The 27711-nt window shown below is 39.7% G+C and overlaps 2 protein-coding genes and 1 long non-coding RNA gene across 7 annotated transcripts; 2 read left to right on the top strand and 1 right to left on the bottom strand.

Moving 5' to 3' along the window:
• LOC140524299 (membrane-spanning 4-domains subfamily A member 4A-like) lies at positions 1-10150 on the top strand. Of its 5 annotated transcripts, none has more exons than XM_072638722.1 (7): positions 2-178; positions 2850-3021; positions 6116-6244; positions 7095-7151; positions 7701-7862; positions 9264-9365; positions 9932-10150. In XM_072638722.1, exons 2-7 carry the CDS (start codon positions 2866-2868, stop codon positions 10067-10069), a joined length of 744 nt encoding a protein of 247 aa, XP_072494823.1. In that variant the 5' UTR covers positions 2-178; positions 2850-2865; the 3' UTR covers positions 10070-10150. The 5 variants fall into 5 exon arrangements, with proteins under 5 accessions (XP_072494824.1, XP_072494825.1, XP_072494823.1 ...); XM_072638721.1 differs by having other exon boundaries at positions 2-142; XM_072638720.1 differs by having other exon boundaries at positions 3-155.
• Positions 7859-27468, bottom strand: LOC140524302 (uncharacterized). The gene is made up of 3 exons (XR_011973650.1): positions 27283-27468; positions 9183-9561; positions 7859-8733 (listed from the first exon to the last, which is right to left on the bottom strand). It is a non-coding gene; the product is annotated as an uncharacterized lncRNA (long non-coding RNA).
• LOC140524300 (membrane-spanning 4-domains subfamily A member 4A-like) lies at positions 10943-22868 on the top strand. Its single transcript, XM_072638725.1, has 6 exons — positions 10943-14653; positions 15521-15649; positions 18693-18749; positions 19604-19762; positions 21334-21435; positions 22268-22868. The coding sequence occupies exons 1-6, from the start codon at positions 14525-14527 to the stop codon at positions 22403-22405; spliced, it is 714 nt and encodes a 237-aa protein (XP_072494826.1). The 5' UTR covers positions 10943-14524; the 3' UTR covers positions 22406-22868.
• Positions 27469-27711: the final 243 nt, after the last annotated feature.

Consider the following 27711-nt stretch of genomic DNA (forward strand, 5'->3'; position numbering starts at 1 on the left):
AGGGGGAAGCAGGCGGACAGACCAGCGTGAAACCGCAGGGGAGGATTTCCTATTCAGTGTAGCTCCATCCATTGACTAGGCAGTGTGTGACAAGGGAGACTTGAAGACCAGGAGACCCTGGAAAAGCTGGCCGATTGGACGGGTAGGCACGCCAGGTAGTTCTCATCTTTGCTTTGAGGTGAAGTTAAAACCCAGGGAAGATGGGAATGGGAGGGATCCAAGGGGGCCTTGAGTGGGAAGGAGTATTCAAGTCTTTGGGTCTGATGAATATCTTCAGTCATAAGACAGAGCAGGTTTGATTGTACTAGCATGAAGATGAACGTTCTTTGGGGATATAAAGAGAGACCCACTGGGCTTTACGGTCCTGATTTTGCCCAGGCTGACATCCTCTGCAGGGGATGAGCAGCCCCTGGTGCCTCCTATATGCTTCTAGCTCAGAGACAGCCAGAATGTCCAGATCTGCCCTGGATATTAGGTAGAATAGGCATGGTTCAGTGGTCTCTTGGGACTCCTTCTGCCCTGAATTTCTCAGCCCAGAACTCATTGCCTGACTCTCAGGTATAACTAAAGGCAAATGTTTGTGTCATGGTGTTGGTGAAATCTTCCCCTTCCTTTGGATAAAGGCAACCCCACATTTCATTGTGCAGATGAGATTAATGCCGGGGAAGGAAGAAATGTCTTGAGGGATGGTTCTCCTGGTACAGAGACTTAGTCCCTTCTTTGCACTAATGTCAGACCTGTTTTCCCTTAAGCACCACTCCTGCAGTGCAGATTATGAGCCCTTTGTAATCCCTGAGAGGGATGGAAGGGAGGGGACCTTAGAGATCAGAGGTCAGAGAAATTCATACCCAAACCTCACCTTCCCACCTTTCTACTCTTATGATTTAATTAATTAATTTAAAGCTCATTTTGAGGTCTGCAATGACCATGAAGTTTGGTTTCCTGGCTACTCAAGAATCTCTCTTTTTTCCCTCTAATCTCCCAAAGGACTCCTTTCTCATAAAGCTTTTCAGAGGCAGATCATAGGTTTCTTTTTTTTAAATAAATTCTCTTATTTAGTCCATCTATTCTTCCTGGACACAGGTAATCTTTGGGTAATAAGGAGCTTGTCTTCTCTTGCCCCTTTCCCCAAGGCCTTAACTCATCCTAGGTCCTTAGTAAAGGCTATGTGGAGTCAAGGCATCAGAATAGCATGGGCTCCTGGTAGCTAATCAAGACTGTTTCTTCCAATTTATTTTCATCCTTATAGACCTTCCCACTTCCCTGAGAGAGTCCTGTCACTTTAAGGGGGTTATTGGGAGGAGTCCGCTCTGCTTCTCCCTTGGAGTGACAGATCTGATCTATGTGCTCTGTGCCTTGCCTACTCCTGGTATAGGGTCAGGATGGGATTACTGACTGGATCATTTTCATGATCACAATAGAGTGATTTGAAAAATTTGGTTTCTTACAGAAACCTTCAAGTAAAATTAATAATCCAAATGATTGCATCAATTAGTTCCCTCTCAATCAACCAAGTAATCAACAAAAAATTACTAATTGAGGGCAGCTAGGTGATGCAGTAGATAGAGCACCAGCCTTGGAGTCAGGAGGACCTGAGTTCAAATCCAGCCTCAGACACTTGACACTTACTAGCTGTGTGACCCTGGGCAAGTCACTTAACCTCAATTGCCTTGAAAAGAAGAATTTATTAATTGGCCTCTAGTTGCTTAGCACTGTTCTGGGCATATTTTATTGGAGGAAATTTGAAAAAAATATTGAGACATTCCCAGCTGTCCCCGGGGAATCAAGATATATAGGCAACTGGTGTCAGGGAAAGAGTGCTTAGGATTGAGTAGTCATGAGTTTGTAAGTGAGTCTATGAGACCATGAGATGCTGCACCCTTTTCAGGACCAGTAAGTGGTGACACTGGTTTGATTATTTTTCCCTGAGCATAAGTGAAGAGAGGGGATAGGAGGGTAGACATGTGGTGTCTTGTAAATGGCAAGATTGTCCTTGCTATGTAGACCCTTGTGTCTTGGTAGATATCTAGATGGGATGTAGCATATTATAGGCTTGAAAGAGAAGGACAAATGGAAGATTCACTGACCCCTCCACCTTACAATCCAGGCATCTTTATCTGAAGGAAGGTAATTCCCAAAGTTGAGTAGACTACCTTTTTATCCCTACTTCCCTTGAAGACCTTTGGGATGACATTCAAAGTCTCTGTAGAAGTCTGATCTTGAGTCAGTGATAGTTGAACCCTTCTAGTTTGGAACATATATGAACATAGTACTAATCAGTCTCAAACCCTATGTGGGACAGTTTACTTTGTTCTGATCTATGAACAGAATTTAACTTCCTTGTCCATATGTCTTTGGTCATGCTCAGGTTGAAGCTGGAGAGGATGTATGGATAATGTGCATAGCATGTGTCCTATAATGGTGTCCCCTGTGAAGGATGTGACACTTTGTCTTTATATCTCATTGCATAACTTTCAAGGTCTTTCATATCCATTTCCTCATTTTATTCTTTCAACTTCTTCTTTCCAAAGTAACCATACCCATTTTTTTCAATCAACTATAATATGGCAATGTCTCTAAGCTCGTAATCATTCTGGTTGTCCTCTATTGCATGCTCTCCAGCTGATCAGGTCCTTCCTAAAATATGGATCCACAAAATGAACACAATAATCCAGCTGTGATCTGACCTGGGCAGAAGAATGTTGTACCATCAACTTCATTATTCCACGTATTCCTCTCTTAGTGTGACCCAAGAGAGCATTAACTTTTTTGGGCTGCCATTCCTGCTTTTTTTGGGGGGGAGTAGGGACACTGAGCCTGTGTTTCATGCAACTTCTCTTCTCTTACAGCGTCATCAGTAGCCTCATGGACTCCCAGGAAACTCCAAAGGGAATGGTCTCATTCTATCCTCAGCCAGGTTTCATCTCCTTCTCACAGGGTCCAGTGCAGACACCTATACAACTCTTTAAATCAAAAGCATCCCTGCAGAAATTCCTGAAAGGGGAACCCAAGGCACTAGGGGTGAGTCAGAGTCCCCCATCCATTGTGAGAGCAGATTCATATGTTTCCAGCTGGGATGGACTTACATGTCTGTAGTTTTGGGAGCCAGAAGAAACTACTTTTGTCTTTGTATCTGCAGAGCCTAGCACAGTAAGAGCATAATGAATGCATGTGGGTGATTAAGTTATCTTAAAATTATTAAGATATATTTTAATACCATGAGATCTGAAATAAACCTCAAAAATATCTTAGTCCTCCCTTCCCACATTGTTTTAGAGTTGAGGAAACTGAGGCTTTAGCAGGGTTAGAGGCACACCTAACATCATGGAGATGGTTCATAACAGACCCAAGATTTTAAAGCAGGTAAATAATTCCTATCACAATACTCTTTCAAATGTTTGCATTTCAGGAAAATCTCTCATTTTACAAATGAGTAAACTAGAGAGATTCAATGATTTGCTGGCATGTAGATACTGAGGAGTAGTACTCAGAATTTGAATACATTCTTGTCTTAAAATTCGGTGATATTTCCATTCTATAGGCTGCCTCAGCTATGTGACCTTCTCAGGGGTTAGTAGATTTCAGAATGGGCCAAAATGGCTCCATGAAATCGTCATTCTGAACAGTGCCATAGCTAGACCTAGAGAGGACCCAGGGCTTTGTACCAACTTTATGTGGCCCTTGTCTAGAATCCTTTTAATTTAGTCAGGGTACTGGGAAAGGAAAAGAGAGATGTCCCCATTGGTTATGGAGGTGGGTATCTATAAATTGATGCTTTGGAGCATCTGCCCTCTTCTGTTGTCCTAGGGAGCAGAGTAGGGATTTTCTGGTGAAGTTTCTATTTTTTTCCTATTCTTTCCTCTGTGAGATGATATCAGATAAGAAGGACTAGCAGGGAATAGAAAGGCAAGAGGCACTTAGGAAGAGGAAGAAAAAAAACAGGATGTCTCTCAGCATTGGGATCTAGATCAAATGGATCATTTCTTTACATGCCAATTCCATCCACGTGATATAATTTCTATGGCCTTCTGTTGATTTCCCCTCATCATTTCTTGGTTCAGAGTCAGGTGTGTAAATGTTTAATAATAGATTTTGTGAAAAAAAAATGTATGCAAGACAGATTTTAATGTTAACATTATTTGCTACATCAATTAAGTCTAGACAATCCACAAAGCATTAAATCAAGCCCCAGTTTGGAGGGATTGTCAGTTTCTGAAGGATAAATGATCGCATTGATGATTTAGCCATTGGTTTTCTCATTTGGAACTTCTCTAGTGTATCCTTGTGTCCTGGAAAGAGTTGGTTTGTTGGACCAGTAAAAGACCAAGGCAACAATTTCAAATAGCTGATAGCATAAAGGAAATTACATGAATCCTTTAGAACTATTTAATTAAGTTCAGCTTCTATTTATCTCCTTCCTGGCAAGTAAATTATTAAATAAAATTTATTAAATTATGAATTAAATTCTTAATAAATGCTTATTGATTGACAGTCTGAGTTGGGGGCAGAGAAGTAAACTAGCTTTCAGGGATGTCGGTAGCTCATGTACTAGAGAGAATAGCTATTCTAGGTTTACTTTAATTCAATAAACATTTATTAAGTGCTTACTATGTGCCAGGTACTGTACTAATCTATGAGGATATAATTAATAAAATAAATACAATCCCTGCATTCAAAGATCCCAATCTAAAGAAAGAGACAAAACACATCAGGAATCAGGAAAGTACAGGAGGGGGAGTAGGGACACTGAAAGATACCCATCTCAGGGCTTCTCTGTTCTAAGAATCTGAAACAAGGTAAAGCAGCAATGCAAAGTGGAGTGATCTAAGAATCCAATATCTGCCCTCTAGAAAGAAAGGTGCTGGAGGAGTTTGGCATTCCACCCTTAATCCCTCCAGCCAGCGAGAAGAGGAAGCTAAGGGAGGTGGGGTCAATCACCGCTTGAGTTAGCAGCATGGCAGTATCTAGGGTGTCTGAAAGTCAACATCCTGGTAGGGTCATCTTGTTTCATGGAACTGAAACCAAGCAGGGCAGTGAATGTGAAGTGCATATTCAGTTATACTTATTTTCCAGATAGAGTTCACTTTCAAAATCCACCAACAAAGCTCACAAAGTTACACTAGGGGACACTCTTCCTCTTGGTTTTAGAGTAAACCTGTGATCTTATTGGTGTAAAATGCTCCTAAAGAGGAAAAATGCTTTATCAATGAAAATTGGCCCCAGCTTTATGACATATTCATAGACAGTGACTCTGAAGGGATTTGGGATATGGTGACAACAAGTGATTTGCAGCCAGTATGTGTCAAAGGCAGGACTTTAACCCATATCTCAGTGACTCTAATGACAGCTGTTTTTCTAATTTGCCATAATGCCTGTCATTTTATCCTTACTGGGAATAATCATTCAAATTTGGAAAGCTTCAAAATTGGCCAAGTACTCAACAGAAATTATATTGGGATTAAAAAAATTGCTTTTTCAAAATAAATTAGCTCAAAATTTTTAAAATAATACAATTTAATTTTTGTAATGTGGAGCTATGATTTTATTGTTGTAGGGAAGTGTCAATGAGAAAATCTCCCAGTACCAGCATAGATCCATTTGTAATCTAACAAAGTGGCTAGGGGCATTAGCAACTGAATGATGTGTCTGGGACCTCATGGCCAACATATAAGAGACAGGAAGAGCACAGACCAGTTCTTTCTGACCCTTCAGAGAAGTCTCTACCCATTGAGTGTATATGCATTTCTTGCGCTCATATGATTAGAGGATTTTTGAGCTGGACAAGACTTTACATATCTTCTAGTTCAACTTCCTCATTTTATAGATGAGGAAACTGAGACCTAGAGACAGGAAGGGACATGTCCTAATTTCTAGAGATTTTAAATAGTAGATCTGGGGATTGCTCTAAGTTCTCCCAAGCAATCACTCAATTAACCAGTTACAGACTTTTATGAAGCCTCTCCTACCTGCCAGGTACTGTGAGTTCTTGCCAGACCCTAGCAAGATTCTGGAAAGGAAGAAAGGTACTTGAGGAAGGCAGAAAACCCTTGCCTCCATTTCTAGAGAGAAGTGACTCAGTCCTCTGTATGCTCATGAGAATCCCTTTTTCTTCTAGACTGTCCAGATCATGATTGCCCTGATGAACTTCAGCTTAGGAATGGTTCTCATTTTGATTTCTTCGGATCCTTATAGACGTGAAGTTTTTCTGTTTTACACTGGCTATATATTCTGGGGAACAGCATTTGTGAGTAGAGTTGGTAAAACTAATTCTGAAATGTAGATTTTTCCCTTTGTACCTAGAAGGGAAGTAGGAACCTGGGTCCCAGCAACATGTCCAGTGTCTTCAAGGTTTCCTTTTTACTACTTCCAGTGATGGATTTGGGGAAGGGTTGATATGCAAACATACATACGTAAACAAATATGTATACATATATATCTATTTCTCAATCTCATATCCCTGCTCGTTGGTTGTAATCCTAGGCTGAATTTTAGATATTTGAGACATCCTCCAGGGCAGCTCATCAGCCGCTCATTTGCTTTTAAAAATGATAGAAGTGTAACACTTTTATCTACTTAATTGTAGCCTGAGAGAGGCATGGACTCCCCATTGTTCTCTGGGCCACCTCACACATCCATTTTTTCATCATGCTGTAACATCAAATTTCCCTATAGGAGTGGTCATTCAGAGTCCTAGTTGTAAGCCAAATTCAGGAGAGGATTTACCGTTATGATTTGCCACTGGAACTCCTGAGACCTTTTAAGGGTACTTTACATTTGTGCAAAATCAGTTACCCTTGACTCCCTCTCTTTCTTTACCTCTGTCTCTCTTTCTCTTTCTTCTCCAACTTTCACCAAGTCCAAGCCATGTCAGAGTGATTTGTGATTATTCTCATTGTGAAAGAAGGCAGTCCTGTCTGCTTGCTTTTTGTTCAACTGTTCAGGAGGCCCCTGGAGTATATGATGGATCCATCAGAGACATCAAGTCCTCAGGGATGGGAGAGGCAGGTCTTAGTGACTGACTTTGAAAGGGTGAGCACAGTGGGGACAGAAATGAAAGTTTTAGGGCATTGATTTGTTCCCTGTTCTGCCCACAGTTCATCATCTCTGGCTCTCTCACCATTGCTGCAGAGAACAGAACCACAAATACTCTGGTGAGTAGGCTTTCTTCTTTTCCTGCAGCTCAAGAGGAAAAATCTTCTAATATTTTCTGTGCCCTCTGAAAGGGGAGGGGAAAATAGAAGGGTTTTTGAGAGACAGCCTCAGCAAGTCTAGGTTTGTCTGACTGATGCCACGGGGCTGAGCTTGTAACCTAGGGTCACAGAAGGGATGAATCACTATTGACTGCTCTCCCATTATTCAGATGGTTACCTGGCAGAGCTTGCAGTCATACCGGCAGAAATAAAAATAGTTCTCTTGACTTTACAGTTCCCTTGATCTCTTCAATTACCTTTATGTAAAGAAAGGATTCCTATACACCCACTGCTTAGTAGAATGTAAGGCTTTTGAGAACTAAGCATTTCTCCCTTATTCCTTGTATTTCCAGGGCCTGACATACTGTCTTGCATACACAGTAGACATTCAATAGATACATCTTTCTCTTGTTCCTGTTGGGGGCACATGTGCATCTTGAACAAGACTGAATATATGTAGCAATTCTATAACCACATGTTAATGGGTTGACTGTTCTTATGTGTTTTCAGATCCAAAGCAGCCTAGCAATGAACATTGTTAGCTCAGTGGTGGCTGGACTGGGAATTATCTTTTTTGCAGTCAACTTGGTAATGTCTGATCACATCCTCTACTATTACTGTCACCAAGAAGGTTACTATGATTCCTGTGCTTTGGGTCAGTCAATATTACTGGTGAGTACTTCCAAACTGGAAACGATTATGATCATGGATCTTCGGAACCGACAATCTTTACAGGCCAGGGCAGAAACATTGACGGCTTTGTAGAGGTCTGAACCTTTGAGGACAAGAAGTTTCCTTGGATTGGGAAATAAGAGGAGATTCTTTAATATTTCTGACTTTATTCCTGTTGTCTGAGTCAGAAATGTGAATTTTGAGAACTCCAAAGGGTAAAAAAGCAATTAACATTGCCATTCAATTAAGTTCATTCTCATCAATTTGGAGAAATTAATAATAATGATAATTACAACAACAATCAGTTATCACCATGTGTGAGGTGATAAACTCTTCCCAGGGTATGTGACACAAGAAGGTCAGGTAGTTCTGAAAGAAAGCTTCAAGAAGTATTGGAGGAGAGACAACCCACTTTCGACTTAAGAAAGGCAAGGTGAGTCAACAGTTTTTAAGGAGTCAATGCCAATTGTAATGGATCTTGAAGGAACAGGACTTTAGCAGATACACATGGGGTTTACTAGAGCCTATTTCTGGCTGGTGTTTGATGCATAAAGGTCATTGCAAAGAGACAGAGCAGAGAAAGATTTGGGGACAGATCATGTCCACAGCTAGCCTGGATGGAAATCAAGAAAGAGGAATGAGTTCAGCAAGAGATAAAGATCATAATATAATGAAGTCTGGAACTAGACGTTAGGAACAAATGTGGAGAGTAAGAGCTCTTCTAATAGTGCCTTTGTTCACTTCCCCTTTCCTTTGTGAATGATAAACTTTTAAGTCACGATCAGGTCTCTGAGTGGTGGCCGCAGGCACCATTGTGTGCTCACTGCACCAGGGAGTTACTGATGATTTCAGCAACCCAGAGTTACCAAATCTGGAAGAAAAACAGACACAGAAATTGAACCCTGGTTAGAAATCTGTTTCTTTCTAGGGAATTTGGGGTTTTATTTATCAAATAAACATTTGATGAGCATCCATGACACACCTAGACAGATGTCAACCTAGCTTCTGTATGGAATGGAACATAAGGGAAGAATACTTTTGTGATCATAGGCAGTCCAGTTTACATTTCTGAGCCTTAGTTTGCTGATGTGAAAAATGGGGGTGATTATATTTGCACAATATATCACATAGGATTATTGTGAGGAAAATGCTGTGAGTCTTAAAATGATGTGGACATATGATTTCTCACTATTGCTAATAATAATAATATTTATCTCACATTGCACCTTAAGGTTTGTTAAGAGCTTAATATAAGTCTTAAATTTTGTTTCAGGACAATCTCTTGTTTCCTGTCTTGCCCCACTCAATACTCCCCTTTACCTCATTTCTTTCTGAGTTGTCAGAAGTAGGGCCTTGTATCCACCTCTCACCATTTATTCTCTGTTTGGTTCCTCTTTCCAGGGAATCAATTTTATTCTTCTGATCCTAACTGTTTTGGAATTTATCATCTCCCTCACGATCTCAGGCTTTGGCTGCAAGGCAAGCTGTTGTGTCCAGAGTGGGGTGAGTAACTGAAGCCGTGTGGTGCCCTGGTCACTTTGATGGGGATATGTAATGAGGCTACTGCATGGAGGCTCAGGAGATAGGTCTTTTCAGGCATAAGAGAAGGGACTGAAGTTACATCCTTAAGTGTCATTAATTGGGGGAAGTTTGGTTGTCTTAGGATTCCTTGGGCAGCTGTCAGATCTTGGTATTCAGCCTATGTAAAAAAGAAAATGACAAGGTCAGCCTTTTACCTCTCCCTCCCTATTTTAGATGGGTTCAGAGAGCAATTCTGCTATGAGTGAACTTGGAGAAAGAGTTAGAGGGCAAGGTGGTCGTAAGCTAGAATGGTGGAGGGGAGAGAAGAAGACAGGAGTATGGAAGAGTGGAGAAGGCAAAGAGTGAGAGGACATGAGAAATCAGTTGTTTAATGCCCTCCCAATGCTACCCTTCCCATCTCATTTATCCAGGGCTCTGGCCTTAGCATAAAGCTGATGTAACTAGGAGTATTCTGCCCTTACAATCCTTTCAGTTTTATTGCTGTCCCTTTGGGTGACTCATGCGTGGGCTTTCTGTTGGCCTTATAGGTCACTGTCTTCATGCCTCCCCCACCCTACATGCCAGAAAATCCAGCTGCTGAAGCCTGCAAAGGAGGGACCAAGCTTCAGAGCCCAGTTGCTGACACAAGTGCATTTCCAGGAAGCCATCCTGACAGTTTCATCTAGAACACATGCTTTCCTGTTCCCAGGGAAGGCTCTTTGCCTTGCTAGCTGTTTCTCAATGAAAAATAAAACAGATTAATTATGGTTTCCTAGATTTCTTTGTTAATAAACCCCTTCAATTTTGGGGATGGACTCCTTCCTCTTTCCTTTGTCTCATAACAATTCCCTAATAATGTCAGTGTTTCCTCACAGTAGCATCAGTCAAAACATCAGTGAGTTGTGTTTTAATGTGGCTGCCTCACAAGTGTAGCCTCCCTCAGTCACCCTATGGATTCCTATAAGAGATGAGGACAGTGGGATAAAACTGGGACCCTTGCTGTTCTCCATGTATGAGCATCCTCACCTTCTGGAGTGTTCTGTCACTCCTATCTGAAGATACACTGTGATTTCACCTCCAGTGCTGGAGGCTTTATCATCTTTGACCTTTGACCACTCTGGTGGCTCCTCTAGCCTCTGACCTCTCCTCTCTACCTTGCTTTCCTGTTAGTGAGCCATTTGTAGAGCAACCCTAATCTCAAGGTTTCTTCATCCTTTTCTAACCCCACAGTTCCTCACAAAATCATAAATTCCTTTGGAGTTTCCTCTTCTTTTACCACCAAAGTCTCCTTTTGAGGACTTCCTGATTCAAAGTGGTATAGCAGAATGAATGCTACACTGGGAATGCAAATCTTACCCCTGACATTTGCTTAGACATCATCCAATTTAACCCTTTCATTTTAGAGAGAAAAATATGAAGCCTAGAGAAGTTAAGTCTTTCCTTGACTGACACTGTAAGTTTCATAGAGCTGGGATTCAAACTTGGGGGATTGTCTCCAAATGTGGTCTTCTTTGCACCATACCAGGTACCTTCCTGTTTTACAGAGAGAAATAAACTCATTTCCCTTTTCTTGACCTCTCTCATAAAACTGGAGAAAAGTTTCTCTAGGAGGCCAAGAGAGGACTAATAGCTCTGCTACAGATATACAACTTCGAACTAAATGCTATAGCCCACTTCCCAAGTGGTCACTTGTCATCCAGGCAAGTGCTCTTATCACTGCATTATGCTGCTTCTTTAGCATATAAGAGAATTTAAAATTGAAGCCCAATGACCTTAGCTCCATCATAGGGCAAATTTCCCCCATAAATCTTGTTTTATTTTCAGCTTTATAGGAGTTCTCACCTACCATACTCAGAGAATATAGGACTGTTTGCTATGAATGTCCTCTAACTTTCTTCAGGATTTCATTGAACAGAATAATCAAGGGTGAAAGTCAGCACAGGTACTTGTGCAAGAATTATGTGACAAATTAATTTTCCATGTACCTAATTTGTTTCTTACTGTCTTCCCTATTAGAACGTAAGCTCTTTCAGATCTGGAACTGTGTGTGGACTTTTCTTTGTATCTCCATTGATAAGCACAGAACCTAGAATGCCAGTAAATCTTACTAAATGTTTGTTGACTGTTACTACTTACACACATGTATATGAATTATGGATGTAATATAGTTTTTTTTCAAGCTAGCTCATTTTGATTAGATTTGCTGCTAACTTTGAATATCCTGTTTTTCAATACAAAATAGTCATTGACATCTTGAGGAATCCTTTGAAGACAATGTAATGACATTGGCATTTGTCTAAGACTTGAATAATCTTATGCAATTCATCCATGCCTTCTGATTTTTTCAGACTCTAATCCATGTCCTGCTGATATGTGAGACAAAGTTGTGGCATGAGTTTATCATTAGTTACTTCCTATGTTGGAAAGTAACAGTTCATGATTTTTGGAAACTGCTTACTATGGTCATCATCACATATAAGTAAGAGAAAACCAGTGGGAAGGACATAGTATCAGGGCAAAGAAGGAAGATAAGACAGGTTGGAACCCCAGTGGAGGATCCCTAATTCAGTGCAGCTCTATCCCTTGTCTTAGCAGACTGTAAGGAGGAAAACTTGAAGGCCAAGGGACCCTGGATGAGCTGAGGGAGAGGACAGGTAAGCATTCTGAGTAGTTCCCATCCCTGGTTTCAGGAGAAGCTAGAACCCAGAGAAGATGGATTTGGAAGGAATCTAAGAGGGCTTGAGGGGGAAGGAGTGTTCAAGTCTCTGGATTCAGGGACCTCTTCAGTCAGCTTTCCCCCAATACTCACAGGACAGATCAGGGTTGGTCATAGGAAGATGAAGACAAAAGATCTTTTGACTGTGAGCAGAGACATTTTGGACCTTATTGTATTTCCCAAAAGCTCCTTCCTGGCCTTGCCCAGGCTGGGGTCTTCTGAAGGGAATAGACTTTCATTGGGCAGCCCTTAGGTCTTCACAAAGAGTTCTAGCTTAGCAACAGCCAAAAAAGTCTTCCAATCTGCCCTGTTTATTGTGGATAAGAGGAATAGACTGTCACCCTTTTCGACATCCTTTTGCTTTGAATTTCTCAGTCTAGAATTCATTATCAGGCTCTCAGGTGCAGCCAGGGCCTCAAGACAGAGAAAAAAATTATACCGGGATACTGACAAGGTCCTTTACTTTGGTGACAGTCATTGCCACATTATATTGCACATATGGGATTAAGGATGGGGAAGTCTTGGGGGATGATACTCCTGGAATAGACACTCAAACCCCATTTGCACAAACTTCAGACCTGCAGTCATGTTAGCTCCAGTGCTGCAGTGCAGACTCTAAGGCTTTGTAAACTGAGAGAGTGAGGCATGGGAGAGAGGAAATATTGGCAGTAAGAGATCATAGAAATTCGCACCCATCATTATGTTCCCCTTTTCATATCTTATGATATACTATTCAAAGTCCAGTTCAAGGTGCATAATGACTTTTAAACTTGACTTCCTGACCACTTGGGGCATCCCAAGTAATCTGTATCTCTTCTGCCCTTCCAAAGCACTTCTTTCTCCTAGGCCTTCCCAAAGATAGCTCTTGGCTGTTGCCTTTTTCACTTCTCTTCTTTAGTTCATCCATTGTCCTTAGGCAGAGGCAAGCTTTGGAAAATGAGAAGCTGTATTCTCCTGCCGTTTCCCCAAGGCAAAGCTGAACTCAGATCTAGATTTATACTAGGCCCTCAAAGCTCCATGGAGTAAAGGAATCTGAATGGAATAGGCTCCTAGCTGGTTAAATTCATTTCTTCCTTTTCATTTTTCCCATCCTAAACCTCCCCAGTCCCCATACAGTCTTGTGACAAAATGAGGGGGTTGCAGAGCAAGGGTGAATTATTGATTGGATCCTTTTCATGCTCAGAACAGGCTGATTTGTGAAAACTTGTTTCTTGCATTTAAGCAAGATCAATAACCCCATTTATATGACTCATTCAACCAGTTCCCTCTCAATCAATTGATCAACAAAAAATTATTAAATGGAAACTATGTGCCTAACTTAGCACTATTCTAGGTGTGTTTCATGAGGATGCAAATTCAAAACTGAGACAGTCCCGATTTCCCTAGGAGATACAGGTAAGTGGGAGCAGGGGAAGAGTACTTTGATCTAGATAGTCATGGAAGTTGCTTCCATGTGAAGCTATAGGGCTCTAGGTTGCTGAGCCCTTTGCAGGCTGATTTGCATATTGTTCCCTGAGTATAAGTGAAGAGAGGGGACTGAGAGTATGTGTATAAGGTGTTTCATAAATGGCAAGATGCTGCCTAGATCCTGGTGTCTTATAGATGTCTAGATGGTATATAACATAGTCTAAGCATCTGGGACAGCTGGGAAAGAGAAGGATGGATTGAATATCCATTTACTCACCCATGTTTTAATTCAGGCACTTCCCTCAACTTTGGGGGTTAAAGCAGAAGGTCTCTAGAGGACCTTGAACCTGAATCAAAATGACAGATGTGCATTTTTAGTTTGGGACAGACATGCATATAGTACCAATCATTCCCAAATGTCATAGAAGCCAGTTCAGTTTGCTCTGATATATGACCAGAACCCAGCCTCTATGTACACATACCTTTGGTCACTTATAGAATGTATCTGGAGAGGATATTTTGATCCATACTAGCCCATACTCAAAGCTGGGAAAAATGTTATAAGTATATATCCTGCAATGAAGGTTTTAGCAGTGTTATCTTCCCCTGTGAAGGACATGACTTTTTGCCTTTGGATCTTAATGGAGTATCATCCAAGGCTTTTCATATCCACCACCTCATTTTATTCTTTCAACAACCTAAATCTTCTTTTCTCCAGGCTAACTATTCCCATTTTTTCTAATTATCTCTCTAGGACCTTTACTATCCTCCAACTTATCAATGCTCTTCCTCAACTATGAAACCCCAAACTATGACTGTGGCATTATTGGCTCCATTGTTCAAGACACACGCTACTCTTACTATAGCCTAAGCTTATATTAGCTTCTTTTGGCTACCATTCCATCATCTTTTTTATTTTGAAGGGAAGGGTATCCTGAACTCATGTCTCATGTGATTTCTTTTTTCTTCTTACAGCATCTCCAGTGACCTCATCAACTCCCAGGCAACTCCAAAGAGAATGTACCCACCCTTTCCCCAGTCAGGTCCTATTTCCTTCCCACAGGGTCTAATGGGGACACCTGTGCAACTATATACATCAAAACTGCACTTGCAGAAATTCCTGAAAGGAGAACCTAAGGTGCTGGGGGTGAGTCAGAGACACCATTCCTCAGAAAGTAGATTCATATATTTTTGACTGAGAGAAACTTACAAAAATTCCCTCTATCAATATATCTAGGCAACAACCCTGTCATTTATAACCTTAGAATGTTGCTAGGAGTTCGTAAGAAGTTAAATGATGTGTCTAGGATCACAGAGTCAGTCTATGTAAGAGTTAGGAGGACCTCAACTCAGGTCTTCCTGAACCTTCAGCAAGATCTCTATACACTATGCTTTTCTGCCTCTCTTGATCTTATATGATTCTAGGATTTTGGAGGTGAATAAGACCTAGAGATGTTTTGGCCCAACCATCTATTTCACAGATGAAACAAATCAAGGTAGGGTAGATAAGTGGTGGAATGGGTAGAACACTGAAATTGGAATAAGAAAGACTTATCTTCGACTTAAAAACTGGCCTCAGACACTTGCTAACTGTGTGACTGGGGGCAAATCACTTAATCCCATTGGCTTGTTTACTCATCTGTAAAATGAGCTAAAGAGGGAAATGGCAAAGCACTCCAGTATCTCTGCCAAGAAAACCCCAAATAGGATCACAACTGTGAAATGACCAAACAACAACAGAGGAAAGGACTTCTCCAAAGTTCTAGAGGTTTTACGAAGTAGAGCTGAGGATTGATCCTCTTTTCTCTGACTTGAAATCTCAAATAATCAATCAATTAACCAATAATAAACTTTTATTAAGTTTCTACTACATGACAGTTACTGTGACCTCTTGCTCATGCCCAGTAAAGTTCTATAAAAACACATTTGGAGAGGACAAAAGAACATTGACTCCATTTCTAGAGAGAAGTGAATAAGTCTTCTATGTACTCATCAAAATCTCTTTCCCTTTTAGACTGTCCAGATCATGACTGCCCTGATGAACTTCGCCTTGGGCATGGTTCTTATTTTGGTTCCTACGAAAGTTTATTATATGCATGATTTTCTGTTTCACATTGGCTACATATACTGGGGAACAGCATTTGTAAGTAGAATTAATGAAACCAATTCTGAAATATGGAGTTTGTCCCTTTGTTCCTTGGAGACAGGAGGCAATCTGTTTGTCTACAAGATACCCTTTATGCCCAAGGTTTTTCATTTGCTATTTCCAGTGGTGGAGATAAGGAAGAGTTGATATTGTAATATATATACTATGCACTGTTCATTAAATATTATATGACTTATAATATGTAAATGTGGTAATATAAGATGAATGATAATACTATACATATTATATATATTATTAATATATAATCTACCCTATATAGTATACTGGGATAATAGGTAGATAGATAGTATCCAAGTGCATGGTAAAGAAGTCCACTCATTTTTTATTATCAGCAATTCAAAGTCCAATAGAATCAGAGTTGTAGAACTGGATTATATTATAGTTCATCTCCCCTTATTTTTACAAGCTCAGAGCCATGGAGTGACTTACTGGAGGTCCCAGAGTTATTGAGCACCAAAGCAAGGATTTGTAACTTAGTTTTCCTAGGTACAAAGACAGCACTGTATTCACCCTTCCATGCTATTGATTTGGAGAGAAATGAGCTTTCCACTTTTAATAGATTAATGATAACAATGGCTCATGATTTACGATTTCAGAACCATTTAATCACAAGAACCCTGTAATGTGCACAGCACAGGTATTATCATCCCCATTTTCCAAATGAGAAAACTGGGATGCAGTTGTTGATTTCCCTAGAGTCATGAAACTATTTCGTATGTGAGTTGCTAAGGCTACCAAGAAACTGAATTTAAAATAATTGAGATACTTAGCAAAGCAGCTCATCAGCAGCTCATTTTCCTTCAAAAATGATATACCGATTGGAATAATTTTTTTAAAAGCCTTTTAAAACCCCTGATTAAGGGATTGACTTTCCCTGTCCTTCTGGGATGCTTCATAAACCCAACCTACCACCATTCTGTAAGGCCAGGTTTTCCCCATAACAGTGACCATGTGGTTATTCTGAATCATAGGCATAATGCAGATTGGGGGTTAGATTTACCCTCATCATTTTCCATTGGAACTCCCAGGTCCTAACTGAAGTGCTCTGTGTTTATGCAAAATAACTCACTGTTGATTCATATGTGTGAAACATTTACCAAATAAGAGAGAAAAAGCAAGAATAATCTCTGTATTTAATGAATTTAATGTAAGAGCAGGAACTCATTTCACTCAGCAAAAGAAATAATCAAAATGTAACCATCCAACCATAAACATCCATTGGAGAGAGCGAGCATGCACCTATGGAAACCTAGCAGGAAGTCACACATAAAACAATTCAACTCTGTATTACCACCACTGATATTCCTATTCTCTTCAAGAAACAGAGTGTACCATGCATCACCTTCTGGGCAAAAGAACTCTGCTATCAGCTCCCCTCCTCATTCTCATCACTCTTCTGCTTTACAAACCTAACTCTCTTTGATTTTTAAGCTATGGAATCATTATCAAACTCTTTTCTCATACACCTATCCTCATTAGGAGTGTAAGAAACTGATACTTTTCAAAAAAAAATATAAGTATAGCTTATAGAAATGAAGATACAAATCTCATCTTTCCTCCTCTTTTTCTTTTTCTCTTGAGATACTAGAACTTTATAGAGAAACATAGGTAATCATAAAAGGTTTCCCCTCAGTCAGGAGGAAGATGGCACTAGATGACAATAAGCTTCCAACAGGAAAGGCTTGCACTTTCTCCAGTTATCTTTTCCCAAAGCAACATCTCTTTTCCAATAGAGTATTTTTGCCTTTGGTCAACTCTCTTGGTGGCGTCCACCTGAAACATCTATGCTAATTTTCTGACACAGTCAGCAAACAAATATTAACTAAAGGCCTACTCTGTGCCAGTTACTCTGCTGAGAGCTGGGGATACAAAAAGAGGGAAAAGACAGTTCCTACTCTCAAGCAGTTTATAATCTAATGGAGGACGACAGAACATAAAATGAAACTGAAACTTGTGGGCAGGGGAAAATGTACCAGCATGGGGACATTATGAAGATCTATATCTAAGTAAGAAAGAATGATATTGGAGGAGCTCTCATACCCACCCTTTCTAATTAGAGGGAGGGAGGGGTCCTAGGACCAAGAAGAACTGATGAGGTGTAAGTTTCAGAATCGATACCACTGTACAAGAGGTTTCCTCTACTCTTCTTTAAGTACCAGGTAATAAAGTAATAAGGACCATGGTCAGCACCCCTCTTTAGGCAGCTTCTTTGTTTGATTGATCTTCCCTTAAGATCCACTCAGTCTGGCTTTTTCTTATCCCCTCTCTCCTATACCTTCTAATGCCTCAAATCAAGGACTGTTTGTATTTAGTCACTCCTGTCTACCTTATGATGTAAAACTCAAAAAATCCACTCTTCTTCCAGGTATGATTGGAGCAACCCTTATATAATCTTCCAGTATTTCCCCAACCAGTTTGTAAGATGTTACTTTAATATTGAAACCAGCTATATGTAAAGGAAATAACGGATAACAGTGAACCACAGTGAACCACAACACCATGCTCTCAGTCAACGTGGTGCTTTCAAACAAGTCCTTCCAGTATATTAATTAGAGGGAGAAGTTTTCTCTCAGATCCTTGCAATGATTTGTGAATCTCATTATACACTCAGAGACACAGATGAAGAAAAAAAACAAACAGAAATACATGCCTATACACACATATATGTATTGATGTATAGATCAAGAGGTAGATAGAAATACAACTGACGAGCCTTGTTTTTTCTCAAACTTTCATCAAATATAAGTCATAGGATGCTAGCCTTGCTTTTATTTTTGACATGGTTACTTGAATTCAGAGTGATTTGTATTAATTCCCATTATGAAAAGAAGACAGGTCTAACAATTAGTCCTTGTTCAAATGTTTATGAAGCAGTTGGAGCATATAATGGAGCCATCAGAGACATCAATTCTAAGGGATAGGAGAGGCAAATTTCAGTGACTGACTGGGCAAGGGTGAATACAATGGGGACTGAAATGAAAGTTGTAGGGCATTGATGTATAACATCTTCTGTCCACAGTTCATTATCTCTGGCTCCCTTTCCATTGTTGCAGAGAACAGAACCACAAATACTCTGGTGAGTGACATTCCCTCTTTGTCTGTTGCTCAAGAAGAAGAAATTTTTGATCTCTTTTCTGCCCTCTGGAAATGAGAGGGATAAATGGAAATGTCATTGAGATACAGCCTCAGCAACCCTTGGGTGGGCTATATATAGCATGCTTGCCTGACCAATGCCTATGGCTTGGCTTGTAACTTGGGGTCACAGAGGGTATGAATCATTATTGGCCACTCCTCCATTATTCAGATTGCTACATAGGAAAGTCTACAACCATACGAGCAGAAATAAAAATCATTCTCTTGACTTTTCACTTCCCTTGACCTCTTCAATTATCTTTATCTTTATACTTTAAAGGGGGGGCATCTAGGTGGTGGCACAGTGCTTGACCTGATAGAGTGCTTGACTTGAAGTCAGGAAGACTCATCTTCTTGAGTTCAAAACTAGCTTCAGAAACTTACTAGCTGTGTAAACTTGGTCATCACTCAACTCTGTTTGCTTCAGTTCCTCATCTGTTAAATGAGCTGGAGAAAGAGATGACAAACCCTTCCAGGATCTTTATCAAGAAAATCCCAAATGGGGTAATGAAGAGTCTGACATGACTGAAATGACTGAACCACCACAACAAAGGATTTCGATGCAGATATTGCATTGCCTAGAATGTAAAGACTTTGGGAAATAAGCAGTTGTTCAACTGGTCCTTGCATTTGGAGAAGCTTGTATCATCTTGAGCTCATAGTAATTGCTCAATACCTGTATCTTTCTCTTGCTGTTGGATGCACATCTGTATCTCAAACAGGACTGGACACTTGGTAGCAGCTCCGTAACCATGTGTTAATACATTGACTTATTAATGGATTCTTGCTTGCTTTTAGGTCCAAAGCAGTCTGGCAATGAATGCTGTAAGCTCGGTGGTGGCAGGGCTGGGAATCATCTTTTTCTCAGTCAACTTAATTAGAATGGATTCAGCCCATTTTCTTTGTCACTATGAAAGTTTCTATGATTCCTGTCTTTTGGGCATGTATGTATTGATGGTGAGTACTTTCAAGCTGGAGCCAGTTCTGACCATGGATCTTTGGAATGGCAATCTTTATAAGCCAGGGCAGAGACACCAAGTGTCTTGCAGAGCTCTTCATTGAGGAGAAGCAATTTGCTTGAGTTGGGAAATAATAGAAAATTCTTTAATATTTCTTGCCATTCCTTTTTTTTAGTCAGAAATGTGAATTCTGGGAACTCCAATGGCTTAAAAATCAATGAGCATTTTCATTCAATTCTGTTCATTCCCATTTAACTCAATTCAACAAATAAGTATCTGGGTATGCAGTTATTACTGCTTGTAAGGTGATATGCTCTGAGCAGGCAATACGAAGATAATTTTAAAAATGCCACAGTTCTTGCTGTCAAAGAATCTACCATCTCATTTGCAATTTGGGGAAGGACAGGTAAGGGGGAAAAGAGATCTGTGCTAGAAGAGGGCAAGGTAAATGGGAAGGAAAGTTTCAGGAAATTTTTGAGGAGAGAGAATCCACTTTTGACTGAAGGAGAAAGTGGCATCAAAAAAGTCTTTAAGGACAGAATGCTAACTCAGAAGAATTTGAAAGGAATAGAAGAAGATAAACACGAGGATATTCCTGGCCTGTAGTCAGTGTGGGAGAGATCAGGGCAGAAATGGGGAATAGAGAATATCAAAAATTAGCTTGGATGGAAGCTTGGATGGATAGAAAAGAAGAATATATGCAGTAAGATTATCAATGGATGACCAAGGCAAGAACTACAAATGAGGAACAAGCTTAGCAGGAAAGAGCTCCTGTAAGAAATGCTTTTGTTCCCCACTCCTCCCCTCCCTTCTCCTTAATGGATTATAAACTTTTAAATACATGCCCAGGACTGAGCCTCTGACTGATGGCTGCAGGCACCATTGAAGGATGGGAGACTCCTGGGATTGAAAGAATGCCCTAGAGCCCCCAAATCTTCCAAGAAAACAAACATAGAAATTGATTCCTAGTCAGAACTCTGTCTCATTATAGAGAGTTTAGGTTTTCCTTCACCAAACAAAACTGTTGAGCACTCATGATGTACCAAGATGGATGCCAGCCTAGTTTGTGTAGAGGATAGAGCACAAGAGAGGAATGCCTGTGTGACCATAAGCAGGTCACTTTTCTGAGACTCAGTTTGATGACATCCAAAACAGGGGTGACCATCCTTGCACAATATATGACACAGGATTATTGAGAAGAAAATGTCTTGTGAGTCTTAAATGTGACATTATTTTTGCTAATAGTAATAAAATAGTAATAAATAAATAGTAATAAATAGTTAGTAATAATAAATAAATAAATAAAGAAGTAAACAAATAAATAAATAGTAATAAAAATAAATAAATAAAAAATAAATAGTGATAAAATAGTAATAAATAAAATAAATAAAAACGTTCATATTGTTAAAAAGCTTTTTATACATCTTAGGTTTTGTTTCCAGACAATTACCCTCCTTCAGTCTTGCTTGCATCCTTTCATCTGCTCTTTCACTTTTTTTCTTCCTGAGTTGTTCAAAGAGTGGCCTCACGTCTAGCCCTCACTATTGTCTCCTTGATCTGTCTTCGTAGGGAATCAATGTGATTCTGCTGATCCTAACCATATTGGAACTTACCATCTCCATTGCAATATCAGGCTTTGGCTGCAAAGCCACCTGCTGTAGTCAGGGTTCGGTGAGTAGCCAACAACATGTGGTGCCTCCGTAACTTTGATGAGACTGTGCCATAGGGCTTGTTTTGGGAGGATCATCAAGTGGGACCTTTCAAGAATCAGTGAGAGGACAGCTTGCCTTCAGAGAGGATATTTGTATGTCTCTGCCTCCATACCCCTAAGCATCATATCCAGTGTGAGAGACCAACCATCCCCTGGGGCCACCAGTAGGGATACCAAGAATCCTCAGGCATTGAGATGCACCCTTTCAACCTAACCACCACTACTTAACTGAGACTACACTATTCACCCCACAACTAAGCAGATATTATACCCCAGTTAAGAATAAAAAGTGAGGGAACATTTTGTTTTCTCTCTCTTGGCTCCCAAAAGAAGGCATAGAAATTGGCTAAGGGAGTTCTTTGGTCAATTTTATGACTTCACAACCTAGTGAGTCTATATCTGGAATATTGCAGCTACCTAGAAAGCGTATGAGGCACATCCATTGACAACCTACTAAAGATTACTAGAGGGGCCCAGATACTTCCCACTTGGACTGAAGGCATATCTTTAGATCTCGTTAGTTGGTTTGGTTATTTTGGGCTTGATTGTTTAGTGTCATATCTTGATATTCAGCATAAATAAAGGAAGTAATTACACAGGATCACTCTTTCCCTGCTCCCTCTTTTGAGAATTCAGAGAACAGCCCATTCAAGAGTGACCTAGTAGATTGAGTGTGAGGGCTTGAGGCCATTACAATGTCATCCTTCTGGTTGCTTTTAGGCAGGGCTAGCCCTTGGCAGGATGACTGCATCCTGGTGTGACTCATGAATACAGTGTTTGCTTGCCTTATAGATGGCCCTTATCATGTCTCCTCCACCACATGTACCAGCGAACGCAGGAGCTGAGCCCTCCCAAGGAGAGACAATGCTTCAAAACCCAGTTGCTGACAACAATACATTGCCTGGAAGTCATCCTGACAGTTTCATATAAAACACATGCTTTCCCCTTCCCAGGGAAGGTTGCTTCTGTTACTGGCTATTTCTCAATGAAACATAGAGTAAAGTGATTCTATTTTCCTGAAATTCTTTGTTAACAGTTGACTTCTGTCTTGGCTATGGACTAATCACATCTGCTTTCTTATTTTCCACAACAGCTCTGATTATCTCAATATTTGCTCACAATAATATCAGCAAAAATGTCAAAAAATCCTATTTTTTCCTTGGCTGTACACCAAACCTAGCCGAAGTTTATAGATACTAGGAAATATGGTCCCTAGGAGATAAGATAAGGGAAGAAGAAATCTAGTCTGTGGCACAAAATGAAATCCTCTCCCATCCCTTATGAAGAAAGATTCTTGACCTTTGGAATTTTCTGTTGCATTTACCTGATGATTTACTGTGATTCTACCTCCAGCATTCTGGGCTACATCATCTTAGCTCTTTGAACTCTCTGTTTGCCCCTCTAGCACCCTGGTCATTGAAAAAAATGCCTCATTTCTACTTTGCTTCCCTGTCAATAGGCATTTTGGGAGGAACTTACTCTCACCTTCGAGATTCTGCATCCTCTTCTGGCCCACAAAATCAGAAACTGCTCCACAATTTCCCCTCCCTCCACCACCAAAGCCTCCTTTTAAGACTTCCTCATTCAGTGTATTGTAAAGAAAAAAAGAACTTCGGATTGGAAGTCAGAAGAGCTAATGATGTCTCTGAGGCTTCCTATCTATGAAACCAAAGCCTTCCCTTTTCTGAACCTCATTTTCCTTTCGTGTAAATTAAGGATAGTCAGGCCTAGCCTACTTATCTCACAGGTTTGTCGTGAGAATTACATGGCATGGAATATTTCAAGTGCTTTATAAACCTAAGAGTGCCAGTAAATGTCAGCAAAGTGGAGCTATATACAGTGTGGTAGTAGGAATAAGGAAGCTGTGAATATATATCTGGTCTCAGACCAGCTGTATATCTCTGTTCAAATCACTTAACCTTGTTCAGCCTCAGTTTTCTCATCTGTAAAATGAAGACAATTAGCACCTACCTCAAGAAGTTGTTTTGAGGATCAGATGAAATAATGTCTGTAAAATGTTTTGCCAACATTAGTGAGCTATATAAATGCTAACTAGTTAGCCATCATGTCAAATATTTTTATTTCTTATAATTCTTATTTATCCAGTGTTCCCTACTATCATACTACAGAAAGAGATGAACTGGCCACTGGCTCTGGCAAAATTTTGGAAACAGAGGAAGTTAGGTCTAAATACACTATGGTTTCCCCTGGTCCAGACGGGATCTGAAGTTCCAATTCAAATATTAATTTAAGTAGAATTTTTATGTATTATAACAATAACAAGGACTATAATAACAATAAGCAATAACAACTAGCATTTACTTTTTTAAGATTTGGAAAATGCTTTACAAATAATTTGTCATTTTGTCCTCAGAGCAACTCTGAGTTGTAGAGATAAACTGATTAAATGACTTAACCATGGTAATGCAGCTGGGAAGTAGTGTCTGAGGGATAATTTGAACTCAGTTTTTCTGGAATCCAGATCCAGTATTCCAGTCAAAGCTTTTCTGATCTGATTAGAGTTTAAATGTTATGGTGTGACTCAGTGGAAAGAGTACTTGCCTTGGAGTCAAGTTGACACCATGCAATCTGAAAATGAACAAGACCTTTAATGACTGTGAGAACACTGACAAATTATATAACATCTCTAGGCCTCATTTTCCTTATATATAAAGTGGGAGAATTTGATTAAATAACCTCATTTACATTCTAAGTTCTAGGGAAGCAATTAGTAAGTGTTCTGATATTTTCTCACCAATTACTAAAACTACATCATTTCTCTTATTAATTAATACCTTATCTCTGAGCTCTAGTTTAGGAAACACTATTTGCTAACTCAGATTAGAGAAAACTCTTTTCCCATGGGCTTTTGTTCATCTCCTTTGGTATAATCTGCACCCTTTCCCAATAACTTTGATTTAAATAAATATTAGGTCAGTGGTCTGTACAATTTATTAACTACAAAAGAAATAATAAAAATGTTCAACTAATTATTGAAAATGCATCTGCTGTGGCAGCGATCACATTCAGTGTCTCTTTTAAACACTGGTGTTAACTTCTCCATCCTAGAAGAAAAGATTCACCATTTAGTTCTCTCAAAATATCAGTTAAAATATCTTCTCAAGAATTTAGTTCCTAATGTTTGTTTCTTTGCAAAAGATAAGAGTTGCAACACTTTTCACAACAAAAAGTTTTTTTTTATAGTCTTTTCATTTAATCTTCTCAGTGTTTCTCACAAACCATCACAGTTAAAAATATGTACAGAAAAGCAATTGAACTCTTGGTCTCATTGCATAATCTTTGAAGAAGATTAAATTAAAGAAGATTAAATGTCCATGACTAAAATTTCATTGCTGCTTAAAGAATAATAACAAATAAGAAAGCACACAAACATTGTCTATAGTCTTTGTGGGACAGGTCATTGAAGTTGGTGTTAAAATATAGTGAGGGTTGCTTCTCGATCAGTTGAACAAGACAACGAATTAGATTTTCTCTGATCTTCATGATCTCTCAAAGTTCTCCAAAACAGACATTATGCATCAAAGATAAAGCAATTTCAGCTATTTCTATGGTCTAGGATTCCTGGGAACCAAAAGAATCTAAAAAAACCCAGAACAAAACAAAATCCAAGAACTGAAGCTTACTGACTCTGAGCTCACTCAGCATCCCTGTCCCACCTCCCATACTACCAGCAGCAAGGTTGAACTAGCAGACCCATGAACACAACACAAACTTTCAACAAAACCCTCTCCTGCACCTTGGTCCTACCTCCCTCTTTCCAGTGCCACAGAACCCTGGCTTCAAACTGTGGAAGATTCGTTGGACCTCAACACCCAGCTTAGCCACAGCCCTCCAGGAGAAAAAGCCTGCTCAGGCCTATAACCCCAAAGCACCAGCACTGCAAAGCTCTGAATTGTCAGTACTAGGGAAAGCAAGCTCTGTATTGCTGGCATCAGGGCAGAGAATTAAGGAACAGGAATAGGACAAGTCACCAAGACAAGGTGTGTGTATGGGGAACTGTGCAGCACTCCACCAAGCCTGAGGGAAGAATATAGAATCTAGATGGGGCCAGTTCTGTCCACCCCAAAACCAACAGGGAAAATTACCTAAGCTGAGGAACCATGAATTGCCCAGTATGGGAGGGGGCTGAGATCCTTTTAGGTCTAGCTTTCAAAGTAACCATAATTAGAGGAGAGGGAGTCAGGAAGTGAGTGATAAGGAAAATAAGGGGTGGAGAGAGGGAGGAAATTGAAGGTGCCAAAGATTCCAGGAAGAAAAAAGCTCAAAGACCTTGAACAAAAGCAGATAAATCAACAGGAAAAAGAGCAACAACAGAAGAAAATATGGCTTCCAGATCTATTAAACCAGATCAGGTATCCATAAATGCTGCAGAATGAAGGAAAATGAACCAATATGATGAGACAGAGGACTCTGTAGAATCTGAGGAGAATGTAAAATCACTACATTTTATTCCTTAATACTTTAAAAGAGAAATGCAAATTATGAGTGGAATTTTACTTCCTGCATTTATTTCCTGTAAAAATAATGAGCAGAAAGAAAACTTGAATCTTTAATGGCAAGTCTTACCAAAGAGATAAAAGAGAGAATAACAGATTAGGAATTCAAAAACACAGAAGTGAAAGACAACCTAGAACAAAAGAAGCAAAAATAAGAATACTAAAGGAAAATATTCACTCTGTAAGCAAAATATATGGATTTTGAAGACAGGATGAATGGAAACAACCTTAAGCTCATAGGTCTTCCAGAACAAAATGGATAAAACAAAACAAAATAAACCCTTGCATCACAGGATAGAAGAGAAGACTCAAGAACTTCTGAACATAAAAAATGCAATTACAATAAAAAGTATTAATAGATTGCTTCCAGAAAAATAGAAAAAAAAGCAAATGAACAAACAAAATCTAGATTGCAAATACCAAAACACACAGTAGTTAAATTTAGCAATTGAATTCAGAAACAAGAAATTCTTCATGCCATCAGAAAAAAATCTCCACCTACAAAGAAAAGGCCACTCAAATAATCCAATATTATTCTACATCCACTAGAATAAGAAAGAGGAAATGGAATAAAATGTTCCAAAGATCACAAGAGCTCAGAATGTATTCCAGGGTAATCTCTCCTTCAAATCTGAGCATTACCACACAGGACAAAAGACAGATCTTAAATAATAAATAAGAGGTTGATGTTTTTTTAAAAAAGAAAACCAGAAATGAAAAGATTATTTCCTTCTTGAATAGCTGAAACAACAGAGGAGTGAAAAAATGCAGGCAGCAATATCAGCAGAATTACAGAAAGACCAGTAAGAGGTTTGTTTCTAAAAGTATACAAGGAGAGAGGGGTGAATGAGAAGAGAATCAGTGACAAGTGAATGCTTCTTTTATGGGAAAACATAACATCATGGGGAGGAACATGAAAGCTGGAGAGGAGAGTAGGAGGAGAGAGGAGTGATACGTGGACATCAAATGAAAGGCTATTAATGAGAGGAAGGTGACCTTTGTGGTCTCAGAAAGAGAAGAGCCTACAGAAGAATGGATGAGGAGAGGAGAAAGATAGAAAAAGGGAATATGGGAAGGTTATAGAAGAGTTTTTAGAATCAAACAGTAATGCTATCTGTATACTTCATAACAAACAAAGCTTCCAAGGTATCCATTCTAGGCTTTATCCTCTACGTACTTTCTGTCACTGCCTTGTAGGACTTACTACCTGTCATCAAGGAACTTACAATTTAAGGAAGGAAGAAAACACATAAAATGAAGTTTAAAAAATGCATAGTAAATGAATCTTACTCCCTTTGCTGTTGGAGTCATCTCTGTGCCTTAAACAGGACTGGACAAATAATGGCATCCTTCATAACGACATGTTAATAGGTTGACTGTTTAATTCTTTCTTGCTTTCAGGTCCAACATAGCCTGACAATGAACACAATTAGCCCAGGGGGGGCAGGGCTGAGGACCCATCTTTTTCTCAGTCAACTTGGGAATGACTGGTCACTTCCACTATTACTGTTAACCAACATTGCTTGTGACAGTTATTGTGACGTCTGTGCTTTGGGGTAATTTGTGTTTCTGGTGAGTATTTCAAGCTGAAGCCTGTTATAACCACAGATCCTGGGTCTGGGTAATCTTTACAGACCAGAGCAGTGACATCAGAGACATCTTTGATGAGAAGCAGGTTGGTTGGATTGGGAAACTACGGGAAATTCTGTAGCACTTCTG

Source organism: Notamacropus eugenii, chromosome 2 (genome assembly GCF_028372415.1).
Source record: "Notamacropus eugenii isolate mMacEug1 chromosome 2, mMacEug1.pri_v2, whole genome shotgun sequence".
In the NCBI taxonomy this organism is placed as follows: domain Eukaryota; kingdom Metazoa; phylum Chordata; class Mammalia; order Diprotodontia; family Macropodidae; genus Notamacropus; species Notamacropus eugenii.

What these genes read in the sequence shown, in the direction of transcription:
- LOC140524299 (XM_072638722.1), top strand. Translation starts at nt 2,866, where the DNA reads ATGGACTCCCAGGAAACTCCAAAGGGAATGGTCTCATTCTATCCTCAG. An exon ending in TGGGTCAGTCAATATTACTG is followed by an intron (nt 7,863 to 9,263) that starts GTGAGTACTTCC and finishes TCCTCTTTCCAG; the next exon opens with GGAATCAATTTTATTCTTCT. An exon ending in GCTGTTGTGTCCAGAGTGGG is followed by an intron (nt 9,366 to 9,931) that starts GTGAGTAACTGA and finishes TTGGCCTTATAG; the next exon opens with GTCACTGTCTTCATGCCTCC.
- LOC140524300 (XM_072638725.1), top strand. Translation starts at nt 14,525, where the DNA reads ATGTACCCACCCTTTCCCCAGTCAGGTCCTATTTCCTTCCCACAGGGT. An exon ending in TGGGCATGTATGTATTGATG is followed by an intron (nt 19,763 to 21,333) that starts GTGAGTACTTTC and finishes CTGTCTTCGTAG; the next exon opens with GGAATCAATGTGATTCTGCT. An exon ending in CCTGCTGTAGTCAGGGTTCG is followed by an intron (nt 21,436 to 22,267) that starts GTGAGTAGCCAA and finishes CTTGCCTTATAG; the next exon opens with ATGGCCCTTATCATGTCTCC.